General features: G+C 52.2%; 1 protein-coding gene across 1 annotated transcript; it reads left to right on the plus strand.

Annotated features, from left to right (window-relative positions):
- Positions 1-171: 171 nt before the first annotated feature.
- Positions 172-647, plus strand: CGCS363_v008662 (putative glutathione-dependent formaldehyde-activating enzyme; the record flags this gene model as incomplete). Its single annotated transcript, XM_036640511.1, has 2 exons — positions 172-237; positions 297-647. The coding sequence occupies 2 exons, from the start codon at positions 172-174 to the stop codon at positions 645-647; spliced, it is 417 nt and encodes a 138-aa protein (XP_036494267.1).
- Positions 648-13,535: the final 12,888 nt, after the last annotated feature.

Genomic DNA, 13,535 nt, shown 5'->3' on the forward strand with positions numbered 1-13,535 from the left:
CGTAGCTGTGCAGCAACATTTCCAAACCACAGGCGACGTGGAGGAATTATAAAATCAAGCCCATTCACCTGGAACATAGTATTAGGTCGATCATTCTCATCTCTCCCAGTTTCACCATCTGATCAATATCTCTTTTCTGTGTTCTCTTTCCGAATCCAAACTGCACTGACCATGACATCTGGAACTTGTCTCTGTGGGGCCGCCAAGGTCACCATCAAGGGCGATCCGTTAGCCGTTGTAAGTGGATAGCTTCCAGCCAAGTCGCAGACTTTGCGAAGCTAATACAGACTACTTAGGCCATGTGTCACTGTCTTGACTGTCGCAAGACCTCTGGCAGTGCCTTTGCCATCAACTGGGTTATTCCAGCCAGTCAATTGTCGGTCACTGATGGGGCAAGTCTCAAGGAGTTCACCGCTCCCGCACTCAGTGGCAACCCGGTCACCAATCACTTTTGTGGCTCCTGCGGCACGACGCTATGGCGAGACGGACCAAAGACGCAGGGGCTTTGCTATGTCAAGGCCGGCATCTTGGACGATTCCAATGTTGTGAACATGAAAAAGCCGTCTGCTGAGATCTTTACGACGAGGAGGATCGAGTGGATGAAGCCGATGGAGGGTGCCCTTCAGAAGAAAGAGCTGATGGAATGAGATGACCTTCATCTCAGTGTTTCTGGCCAACAGAGGGCGGGAGAATTAGCTTAGGTAGTTAGGCATTGTCTGGTTACTGCTGTTGAACATTGGTGGGAGTTTCATGGCAGCAAATCTAATGACTTCAGCCTCTCCGGTTCCAATTTTGTAAAGCTGGTTGCAGCTACTCCTACTTATTGAGACTATGCCCGAGCGCTGAAGTCGATTTTCGCCCACTAATTCGGCCTGTAGTGAGTGATGAAGTAGAAACGGGACATGTAGTAAATTCACTGTGATGCTTAACGATGTTTACATGTAGCATACACTAACCTAATGTTATGGTGCTTCGTTCTCAAAGGGTGTGTGACTGGCTCGTCCAGAAAGGATGTCACTGAACAAGAACCCTCGCGATTCCATGACAATTCACCGTGATGAGAACTTTCCCACACCTGAACTGATTTTTTCCCCAAAATAAGGACACTACTTAAATAAAAAAAACTATTGAATTTCTCCCCTATCACAACACAGGGTAACCCCACTCACTTGAATCAATCCTTTCCGGCGGAGACAAAACCAACATGGCTCACTGTAACCGATTACCAAGAAGGACCACCGAAGAATTTAAAGTCGCGAGAGCCACGAAAGTTGCCAGACGGGCTGCCTCCAAAAAGGCAAAGAAAGCATCAAGAGACACCAAAAACCCCGAAGCAAACCTCTGATGCATACTACCCGAATTGGTATTGGAAATAGTCGACAAAATACTCGAAGAATACCCTCTAGGTGGCTATACGAAGTATGAAAAGATTAGAGTTGGATGGTATGAATCACAAGACTTTTTGAGCTTCAAAGGTGTCAGAGACGCCATAGACCTTGGCGCCACGTGCAGGAAAATGCACACAATCATCGCCCCCTTTATCCTCGAACATGACAAGAAAGTCAACTTCTCTTCAGCACTACTGCTTTCAGTAAAGAAGGGGTCAATGGAAGGTGTCATCAGAGCTCTAAGCCATGGGCAGGACATCAATACAGCTGATCGAACGTTGTTCGACATTTTCATCATGGACAGTGATGGGTATGATTACTACAGTGAGTATTGGAGAAGCCCGATTTTCTCTACTCTCGCGTCTTTGCATTGGGCTTCTTTCTATATAAACGTGGAGCTCGTAAGATATCTTCTTGCAAACGGCGCGGACTTTCAACAGCGAGCCGACCTCGGATTTCAACACAGCCTCGAAACATACGAATCTGGCGATCAGTGGGAGTCCGAGACCCTCCACTGAAGCCACTCGCATCGAGCTATGATGACTGCCACAAATGAGTAATATGCTGCATTTCCGATATATACCGACCTCGAGGTCCCAATTGGAGCCAATGCGCTCGCTATACTTTGCGTTGAAGGGCAGCCCGAGTCCCATTCATCGTATGAAGTGGGATGCGTCGACATTCAAAGAGGATGACCTTTTAGTCACTGAAGACAAAAGTGGCTGTCGTCTTGCAATTACGAAACGTTTGATTCGGGCAGGCTCGTCTCTCATCACCTGCGATGCGACCAAATTTCACGCTTTGCACCAAGCTGCAGCTTATCGTGACATTGAGGTCGCGAGATATCTATTGGATGAGCTTAACGTGGATCCAAATGTTCGAAATACGAATGACGAAACGCCAATCCACGTTCTAGCCACTAACCGCAAACATGGCCCATACAACCGCACAAACGAGATGATAGAGCTTCTAGTGGAGAGAGGAGCAGACACGAACCTGAAAGATTCGAATGGCCTGACACCGGAATAAATACGCCTATCGATTCCTGCCGTCTGATGAGGTTTCCGAAAACGAGAAGTGCCCTACGGCCATATCGCTGGGCTCGCGAATATTCCCAGCACGAGTGGACCCATACCGGTCGCCACTGGGCCGACCGGCAAGCTTGAGTGACACGGTGGGGAGGTTCCAAGCGGCGCCGTTCAGCGCCGGCTGACCGACGCTCTGGATACCTAGGTAGGGTAAGCATGAATTGGAAGGACGCCCCCGCTGAGGGACGACGACAACGTTGAAGAATGTCGGGGCGCCCGATGTGATCGGCCCCGCTACGTGCGACACCGCCGCCGCTGGCCCCACGCCGCGCGGCCGGCGCCGTTGCTGTTCCGCCGGTCTATTCGGCCAGGGCGCGCGTTCGACTTTGTGCGAGGGTTTACCTGCTAGTAGGAATGTATAGGGTTTCTGTACTGTTTTCCTTAATTAGTAGAGGGTACAGGTTAAAGTGCCTATATAGTGTTTCCAGAATTGTACCCGCGTATAGGGTGAATTTTGCCGTAGTCTTTTTGCGAGGGGGGGCTACGTCGTAACTACAAACTCAATGTCGGGGCGCGCCGACGGACAACGACGACGTCAGTAACGATAAGGACACCACCAATACTTTTGAACTTTTTTTTTGGTTTTCTAGTTTTAAGTGTAATCAACCTGTACGCCCCGTCTATCCAGCAGCCCCTTTTTTTTCCTTTTTCTTTCCTAGCGCTACCAAACCAAATAAAGCGAGCGTTGCCACCAAGGATGCTATGCTGCGATTCCAGTAGGTAGCCTTCTCTGATACACATTACAGTTTCCCACGTTCCTCAGCTACCGAGCCAACTACTCTTCCCATTGTCTCCGTCCCAAGTACGTTTTCTCCCTGCAGAACGGGCTCTCAGGCACCCCTTCCCTCACTCTTCAGGTCGAGTCTTCTTGGTTGGCGAGGGAAGACTCTCACGGGGCTCCTCTGTCGAAGGGAGGCGCTTGTCGCCGCGGTCCTTCGGGCCGCCAAGAGCCGGAGGTCGACGTTTGGGCTTCGAGGTGTCAGGTGCAACCTGTGAGGACGGTCCGGTAGCAGTGGCGTCTCCGGGGACAACGCCAGGGACAGCACCAGCGGCGTCATCAATCGCAACACTAGGGTCGACGCTAGGGACGACGCCGGGAACGATACCAGAGACGACGCCAGGGACGACGGGGACGACGGGGACGACGCCGGGGGTGGTGCTAGCGCCAGATGTAGGCACAGAGATCCCAAGTCCAGAGACGTCCGGCATGTCAACGTCCGGGGCATCGACGTCTTGGACAGAGATATCGGGTGTAGAGACGTCCGGCACCAGAATCTCGGGCGCAGGCACACTAGGTTCCGAGGCGCGAGCAGGACCCGCGACGGACTGCTCCTCCGGGCTCTGAGGGCTGATACTCAGCGTCTGGAACCTTGCGAGCATTGCTTCGAACATCCTGTTCACTTGGTCGGATGGAGAATACACTATCTCGTGCGCAGGAGGGGTTCCACCGCTTTGACCTGATCTTGCCGGGTCTGGATGCAACATGGTGAAAAGCCGATCGATAAGTACTCGTTCATATTTTTCCAAAAGTTTCTTGGCTATGTCGACAGGCGTCCAGGGTGGCAAGCACGTGGCATACCAGTCGGAATGCGTGCCGGGAGACAACCAAGCCCTGTCCTCAGTCTCCGCTGTCAAGTTGACTGCGCCAGTGCACGAAGGGCAAGACCTCTTGGAGATGGCCATGACGGACGAGAACTTTTCGAAGTTCTTGAGCAGATCGGCTGTGGGGAGCTCCAGAGGGTGCAGTCCGTAGCTTGGGGGCTGGGTCGTGTCTACAAGTGCTTTCCGATCCCTCATGGCAATGACGTGCAGAACCGCGGCAAGCAGCTCTGCGTGCCACGTGCCGCTGATGATGCAGTCTAGATCGGTTGTCGGAGCTCCCCAATTCTTCGCCAGCCTCTCTTGAATCTTCTCCACCTCCGCCACGGTGAGGTTCAGCTCCTTATACGTGGTGCACAACTCTTTGAGAAGTCTGCCCAGACTAAGGCATTCCCGGTCTCGGTATGTGGGAGCAGCAACCAAGAACTCAACTCGGGTTTCGACACTCTGGTTACTGGGGTGATCTCCGCGATAGAAGGCCCTGAGAGGGTCGCTGACACCAGCAAGGCCCCTCACCGCGTCCTGTAGACGGCAAATAGTGCCAATCCAAAGCTCACCACCTGTGACCCATCCGCGATATCTCGCCTCGTGGTCCTCTGCCCATCCTTCCACCTCGACGTCAGGGTTGTCGGAAGGATCTCGAGATTCGGGCTGATCATCGTCATCATCCACATTGATGTCCAGTCTTCTCAGAAGCTCCTCAGCTGTGTTCGCCGGTGATTGAGCATCTGGCGTACCCAGAGGACTGCGTCCAAACGGTCTCATGGGCGTTGACGGTCCACTGCCGGGTTTGTGTAAAGCTTGGGGGCTCAAATGCCCAGCAGGACTTCCACGACCAGGTTGCGGGCTCAACTGGCTCGCGCCAGTGCTCAACGGCGAGGCAGGATGGCTAGTAGCTCCTCTTCTAGGCGTCGCTGCAGCAGAAGGATCTAGAAGGCTCCGTTGGTCTGGAGGCGTTGCGGCCGCAGAGCTTGGCTGTGAAGGCACAATTACGTCGCGATTGGTTCGAAGGATGTAGTTGATCAGCCTCTGTCCGGGTCCAGGCTTCTCAAGGTCAGGTGACTTTGGGAGCTTCTTTGTGCTTGGGGGTCTGTGTGGGTTTTTGATCTCATCCAGAAGACTGTGGTCTGCTTTGGTGGATTTGAACGCCCCCTTGGCATTTGGATGGCGCAGGCCTTTGTTGCGGCGATATGTATGCAGCGTTTCCACCGGGAAGATGGCCCCGATAAATGCGATGTGGGATCTGAGGATTGCCGGGAAAGCTATTCTGATCTCGCCCAACAGGGTGAGGTTCCATTGCAGGAGAACCAGGTCGGTGTTGATTTCGTCGCAGAGTTTCTCTCGCTGAACGTCGAGGGTACCTGTTTGCATCAAGCCTTTGACTGTCCCCATCTTCTTGGAAATGCTGGCGATGTACATGTCTGTTGATCGGAGGAGGCCCGAAAAAAGACGATGGAATTCCTCTCGACCAACATCGTCGTATCCTACGCGATTCTCGCGGCTGATGCCGTCGTCGACATCGACCTCATGGTTGAGTGGGCTGTCTTCCCAGCTGGCATAGATAGTGCAAGCCTTGAAACCATCCAGAGTGCTCACCCACGAGCTGGCTGTCTCGTACAGGCAGGAGATGAGTTCCTGCTGGTGAGAAGAATTGATTTGTTGTTCGTGGGGCTTCAGGCGATGCGAAGAACGAAGCCAGCTCTCCTTGAAGAAGGGGCACTTATTCAGGTCAGGTGCAACCTGTTGAAGCTCCTCGTATTCCATCGAGAGGTATTTGAAGAAGTTGCGCTCCTTGGCGCCTTGATCGAACCTTCTTTTCAGTCGTTGGAATGAAAACAACGTCGTGTACTCCGAAAGTGCCCAACAGACCTCATCATCCTTGTCTTGTGCGAGAACGCATCTATCGGCAAGATGGAAGATGTTCATGACATGAGTCTTGAAATCAAGAAGCTTCCCGTTGGGTGACTGTGCAGCTTGCAAGTCCATCCAGAGACCCGCAGCCCCAAAGGGACCTGTCAGCCGCTCGAAGAGGTTCTCAATGGGCTCGGCGGACATGAGATCAACATGCAAAGGGGGAGGCAGGTCTGGAGCTGGCTGGGCGGGGAGTGGATGGTCGGCCCAGTCGGGGTTTGCAGAAACGATAACCTTCTCTAAGAACATGGGCTTCCTAGGGGTAGGCTTGGCTTTGTTGAAGACGTCTTCGTCGGGTCGGCGCTTCAGCATCGTGTCTTCCGAGCAGATCGGATGCAATGACACGACTTCATTGCTCGTGACCATCAAGCCACCCAGGTCAAAGAGGACGTAAATGTGCAGGATCATTTCCTCGTGGGAGTTGGCCGCTGGCTTCATGCTTTCCTCGGTGAATGTTGTGTACTTGCCATGACAGCCGTCGACGCCATCCGTAATGCTTAGTGCCTTGGTGACAGAGCGCCATCGCAGATGGAAGTGTCGATCGGGAAACGCACCCTCGAGGCCGACGTCGAGTTGCTGCGGCATCTTGACGGCAAGTGCAAAAGTTGTCGTGAGCGACGAAGAGAGGGATGTGAGGCAAAAGCGACGAGGAGGGTCGCGACCGAGGACGATAGCAGAATCGCGGACGAGAGCGAGGAGGGTCGCAGATGGGGACGACCAGAGACGTTGTGGACGAGGACGACCAAGGATGTTGTAGACGAGGACGACCAATGTTGTGGACGAGGACGACCAGAGATGTTGTGGACGAGGACGACCAAGGATGTTGTGGACGAGGACGACCAGAGATGTTATAGACGAGGATAACCAGAGACGTTGTGGACGAGGACGACCAGAGATGTTATGGACGAGGACGACCAGAGACGTTGTGGACGAGGACGACCAGAGACGTTGTGGACGAGGACGACCAAGGATGTTGTAGACGAGGACGACCAATGTTGTGGACGAGGACGACCAAGGATGTTGTGGACGAGGACGACCAGAGACGCCGAGGGCGAGGACAACCAGAGACGTCGCGGGCGATAACGAGGAGGGTCGCAGGCGTGGATGACCAGAGACGCCAAGGACGAGGACAACCAGAGACGTCGCAGGCAATGACGACCAGAGACGCCGCAGACGAGGACGACCAGAGACGCCGAGGGCGAGGATGACGAGGAGGGTCGCGGGCGTGAACGAGAAGGGTCGTGGACGAAGACAAGATGGGTCGTAGACGATGGCGATGTACAGAAGTCGCGGCCGATAACAGCGAGGAGGGTGGTTTAATGACGTTGCCGATGTGAAGATAGATGGTGAACGCGCGAGACCGATGGTAGCAGCGTAAGAATCTTCGGCGAAAGGTCAGCATACGAGTATGAATCAGGACAGCATAGGCAGCATACCTCTCCAAAGGCGATAACAACGTTGAGAGACAAGGCGCACCAGCGAGCGCGAGGTCTGTTGTGGAGGAAGTGTTTCGGCCAAAGGCTGAACAACCAGTGCAGTCCTTTTACTGCCTTGCCACTGATTTGTCTCTTCTCCGATATCTCGTGAGCTTGTCCCTGTTGTTGACATTAGCCCTAGGCATCTCAGAAGCCATGGTCAAGAAGATAATGGTATTGGTGGCCGGTGGAAGGAACGAGGATCAGGAGACTCACCTAACAGGTCCTGCAAGTGTCCAGGGAGCTGTCGACGCTCTAGTCGGAGGGTTGGTTGGCAGAGGGCAACCTGGGTGCTAGAAATGGCTGGCGTTGGTGTGACTTTCGTACGCAGGATCGGTAATCGGTACTCCGCCGACAAAGTTGTGGGAGAGTGAAAATCAATCAACACAACACCTAGGCCTCGGGGGCCAGGCGGCAGAGATGGGAGGGAGTAGTGCAGCAAGATCCTTCTTTTCGGCACCTTGGGTAATAAGCAGTGAATATCTTGGCAGGGAAGGCAAAGCCGACTGGTCGAACACTGAGAGATCGAGAATTTCGGTAAGCCAGCGACGCAGCTGCCGTCCTCTGCAATCTCAGTTTCGGTTGAGCGATATTCGGGGGCAATGATGGTGTTAAGTTGGACGTAAGACAACGAGAAATGGTGGAAAGTGGAAGTGTGGGTGAGGAGTGCAGCCCAAGGGACGGAGAAGAGGATATGTATTCCAACGGAAGGGCCAGATAGAATACGCCGTCTGGAATTTTCTACATACATGTAGAGTCCTCCCGCTCGTTGAGAATGGAGGCAGCTAGGTCAGACGTGCATACCCGTGCCTTGAGGCAGCTCAACAATGGAGCCAAAGCTCGTCGACAGACAACAGTAATATCTTCTTATTTCACACTGTAGTGCCTGGCGAGAATAAAGCATGTTTGGTCTATGCCTGAGCCAAAGCATTCTTTCTTCCTTTCAAAGATGCACAGAGGAATTCACGGCAGTAGTTTGCTGCATTAGGGACGTCCTCTTCCAGAAGTACCTTTTTTCTAGTGTTGACGGTAATGTCACTGTCGTCGAATAAATTCAAGAGCAATGAGTCTTTTGTTCTATTCTGAGACTGACTATTCATCAAAAAATGGAAGCCCTTGTGGTGCTGAATGTCATGGGTAGTAACTGAATCAGCGCAACTATCTGAGGAATATCGTCCTTCTTCCTGATCTTTCACCTAATCCACCTTCCTTCCAAAACACATGTGATGCCTGCCATTCAAATGCATCAAGCGCATGTGGGTAACCCTGGTCCTATCCATTGAGTCGCCACTTATGCTGATACTCAGGTATCAGGCCATCGGAATTCTGCAGGTTTGGGTCTGCTCCTCGGTCCAATAGCAGTTGCAGGGCCTTCTGGCCTACAGAACGAGGAATGTCTCCTCTTGTCAGATAGTGGAGGGGTGTATTGCCATCCTCGTCGCTGGTATTTGGGCAGACCCCTATCTCATCAATGAGGAGCTTGATCATGTCTTCGTTGCCGTACGCAGTAGCCTGATGTAGGGCATGGATCGCTCCGTATTCTCGCGTGAGGAGAGATGAACCATGCCTGATTAGTAATTTCGCCATTGAGGACCGTTTGTCAGATTCGTTTCCATTAAGAACACGTTTCCGATCGTCGCAGGGATCATCAACCTCTATCAGCCACCTGATGTAGTTTGCAGAAGTTGTGTCTGCCTTGAGAGCAAAGAACAGGGGGGTTGCCCTAATGTGAACAGTGTCTCGCTTGCCGAAGTACCCAGACCTTCTGCTATCGTCGCTTTCCTTCTCGGAGTGGCAGAACATGATCATCTGTGGATTGCTGCTATCCAGAGGTTCTTCGGCCCATTCTTCGGTGTCGTCCCAAAGGTAGTAACGATATCCCATGTCGGCTCTGGCGTTGACATCTGCGCCTCTCGCGATCAGCAGTCTGGCCAATTCTTCATTGCTGAAGAAGGCGGCCCAGTGTAGGGCAGTGAAAGATGATTGCACTGGGTAGCGTTCCGTGTTGCTCTCCTCGGAATATGTGTAATAGTCGAACATGGTTCTGTCCTGCGCGTTGATGTCGGCGCCCGCTTGTAGCGACAATAACACCGCACTCGTGATCCCTTTTTTGGCTGCGATGAATAGAGCCGATGAGTAGTTATGCTGAACATCGTGTTTGTAGATTGCAGGGGTCAGAATGGTGTGCAGTTTTCTGCATGTCGCTGCTAGGCGAATGACATCCCTCTCGGGGTCAAACTTGGAATAAGCCCCCTCTGTTTTCGTATACCACAATCTACCTCGTGGTCTCTTTTGTGGGCAACGCACCCGCCATGCGTTGGCAGGATCGCTGATATCTTCCATGTCGTATGCACTGCGTGATGTGTCTCCAAACAAGAAGTCGGCGATAAGAAGGACAGTCTCTGGCGGGATTGTCTCCAGGCTTGCGCGGACTCGTTCGCTCGGAGAGGACGAAGCCGTCTCCTTCATGGTAGCTGCGATCGAAAATGCTTCTTCGGGAAGGTGCCGTAGTGTGCCGGCGAATAATGTTAATTGGTGCTCTTGACTGTCTCGTCGTAGGGCGCAGAAAGAACGGAAAGCGTTTGATGTATCGGATGTGTTGTTGCCTAACGGGAGGATGTCGATGGGGCATGTCTTTCTCCGGAATCTTCGTTTGGTTAGGCGGGACGAAGCATGTTTTATGCCAGATTAGCATGTGTGGTCTCAGCTCCTTTCAGGGACTCAGTCGCCCAATTCCAGACCTTTCGGGTGTGACCACACAAAGCACCGACTCAACGCCACCCAACCCCACCCGCGGGGTCACACCAGTTGGATCTTGCACGATGTCAGTCACAAATCTGGCAAAGAAAACAAACAACATTTAATAACGATCTTCCATGCTTCAACCTTCAACGGCCATTAGAGGCTGAGGCAACCAAGCTACAACGTCTTTTGCCCATTTCTGGTCAGTACTTTTTAAACCAGAAAGCCAAATGACTCATCTCCTCTCCCCAGTATCGTTATCCTGCTTTGAACCACGTCCCATGTTGCCTGTCGTCAGTTGCACCCCTTGCGCTGCACTTCTCTGCAGCTTTCCAATGCAGACTACTTAAAACATCCGATAAAAAGTGACGGGCAGCCCAAAGGGTAAAAGACATGCAATTTGGTGTTTCTAGATTGGGTACAGGTGAGCTGGGTGGGGCCTGTGACAATGTTTGATGTGCCTACCCGAGTGGCAATGCAGGTGCGTTGAGCGGTGAGAAAGGAGCCAACGACTAGAGTTCAGGCCAACAAATTGCCCTTGGGTGCATTTTCTCGAAATGGACAGACCGGTCTGCGACCTAATCAGCAAGCAGTGGTCTCTCACACTCCCATGTACTTTGTTGCTGATGACAAGGGTACCATAGCCTGCCTAACATTGAGAGGTGTGTCAATTTTTCTCCAAAGGAATAAAGGTTATGCAAAGCATAGGTACTTCCCTGGATAAACTATGAGTAAAAGGTAACCTAAGGACCTTGATACGCCGCAGGGGGCTCGCCGTACCTCAGATTATGGAGCTTCTCGGAAACTCGTGAAACCAGCTAGACTTGGACGGCTGGGCAAGACTGTGTACAGGTGCTGAAAATACGGCCTGGAATTCTCTGTAAGTATGTTTTACGTCAGAAAGCTTGACAGGAAAGAGAGATAGTTCGGCGCCAAATTTTGGTTTCGCCTATCAGCACCAACTCGCGAAAGTAAAGCCGTCAGTATTGCGATCCGTGGACTACAGCTTACTGAGTTCTATAGGCCAGAGAAAGGCTATTTGCTTTCAAGGAACAGGTGCGGAATTTGTGTTGTGGCGTTGAAATCCATCCTGTCCACGAAATCGAATAAGCTAAGTCACATATTTTTTGTGGCCGAAGTCGCCGTAGCAATATGGCCACGTCCAGCAACGTTCGCACAGTTTGTATCCTGCAGTGATAGTGTATCCACTTCGGTACGTTATCTCGGAACATGGGGTCAACAATGAGAAGGACGATACGCCGCGTCTCTTCCTTCGATCTCGGACTCGCATTTTCCTTTAGAGCGTTATCATAGCGGTTTCGACGCTGATTACCCAAGCAGGCCGAGCTTTAGTTGCATCCGCTGCAATTTATGCTGGTTGGCGATGGCATGCAGATGCTCCTCAGCTGGGTTTTTGATTTACCTCAGCTGAGGTTCAGTCGAATCAGCAGACCCCAAGGCGGTTCAGACTCACCGATGTCTGCGGGGCAGCTTGCAGCTCCCCATGTTCACCAAGGCACTGAACTGGAAGGGAATCGCGGACGTGTCAAGCATACATCCGGACAAGCTAGACCGGACAAGCTAGACCAGAGCTTAATGCACGCACGCCATCATCTCTATGCATGGACAAGCAAGGTATTGGGGGCGGCAAGCATCGCGGGAGGAGGTTGGCCCGGGCATAGTTCGAGCAAATGTCGGCATTCAACATTTTTAGACAAAAATAACCGGAAGGCTGAGGTACTTCGTCGCTGAATTCATGTGCAACAGCGGAGTGCAAAGTAGAACATGAACATATCTACATCGGATCTGTCCTGATTTGAACCATGCTGTCATGCTACCCGAGGGTCATCTAGCTGCGCTTATTCAGATGACGTTTACATCGGCTTGCAGTCAAGTGCGTGCTGCTCCATGACTGGGCCAGGCACACACTCCAACATTAGTCATGTGGGTTGGCAACATGGGTGTTGGCAACATGGGGGTAAACAATATTTGTTGTCAAAGTACATTGCTCTCGCCCCATACATGCGGCATCAGATTAAACAAGCATGCTTTTGGGTGACACTGAACAGTAACCATTACTAGGTCTTCTCCGCATCGTGCCGAACAAGACATGCCGATTTGTCGACCAGGCAGAGACAAGCCTGCATCGAACAGAATCTCCGAGGGTATGGAGCAAGTTCCCAAGTGGAGCAGTCAGTTTCCGACTTGGCGGAAGCTACGGAAAGCCAGCCGGAGTACCATGTCATCACCACGTCTTGCCCTTCGCCCTGTTAGAGAAGTCTTCTCCCGCGCATCCATCGTCCCTCAGCTTCATGAAGCTGCCAGAACACTCTACTGTGAATGATGGTCTCACTTGCCCGCTGGGTCTCTTGATGCATAGCAAGGTAGTGAGGTTGTCTTGGCGTATGAGTACTGGAAATGAGCCTTCGACAGGTTTGATTTTGCATGCGCATCAATGCGCCTTTCCGTGAAGGGGGCCCGCTCTACTGAGCAGCGTTGAAGTACCTGGGGTAATTACCTGTCAACCAAAGGCTTCGGCAAGCTAGGGCCGGCGGGTTCGTGCAAAGCCGCGGAATACCCAAAGTGACAACCCAATCAACAGCTAATTACACTATGACATTTCGATCGCTACAGTCAGCTCTGAATCAAGTACATGCACGCTTATCTGATGAAGACAATGGTATTCGAAAGTAATCTAAGTCAACAGGCTCATGCCCGTTCAAGCCACTTGCAGGGTAAGCCAACCTTTCCTGCTGTGAGGCCTTTGAAGTTCTGAAGGCATGGATCAGCCCCTCTGTCCAGAAGTAGCTGGGTTGTCCTCCGCAGATCCTGAACCTCCATTTCGGCTGCCGTCACCCCCACGCTCCTCCACGCGACAATCCCCACATAATGCAAGGGTGTGTTGTTGTCCTTGTCTCTAATGTCAGGGTCTGTGTCCAGCTCGTCAATCAGGAACTTGACGATATCGGTCTGGCCGTACGCACTTGCCTGATGTAAGGCATGGACCTGTTTATATTCACGTGTAATTAGAGATGAGCCCTGCTCAATGAGCAGTTTTGCCATGGACAATCGCCACCCATCTGGAGCCCTTCTCGCAAACCTTTCGTCGGAATAAACCGATCTGGTCCTCCAATTCAGTACCTCGGACCAGCCATGAACGGACTTGAGGGCGAAGAATAGGGCATTGGCGCCTCCAAAGCATTCGTCTTCTTCCAAGCAAGAGAAGTATTGGGAGAACCTGCCACCGCACACAAGGCGTTCGTCGTATTCTTTGTTGATATGACAGAACATGGCCCTCTGTGAGTGTGTTGAGCTCAGGCTGGCTTCTTCCC

The sequence above is a fragment of the Colletotrichum siamense genome, assembly GCF_013390195.1.
Source record: "Colletotrichum siamense strain Cg363 chromosome Unknown KSG_Cg363_contig05, whole genome shotgun sequence".
Taxonomy (NCBI): Eukaryota; Fungi; Ascomycota; class Sordariomycetes; order Glomerellales; family Glomerellaceae; genus Colletotrichum; species Colletotrichum siamense.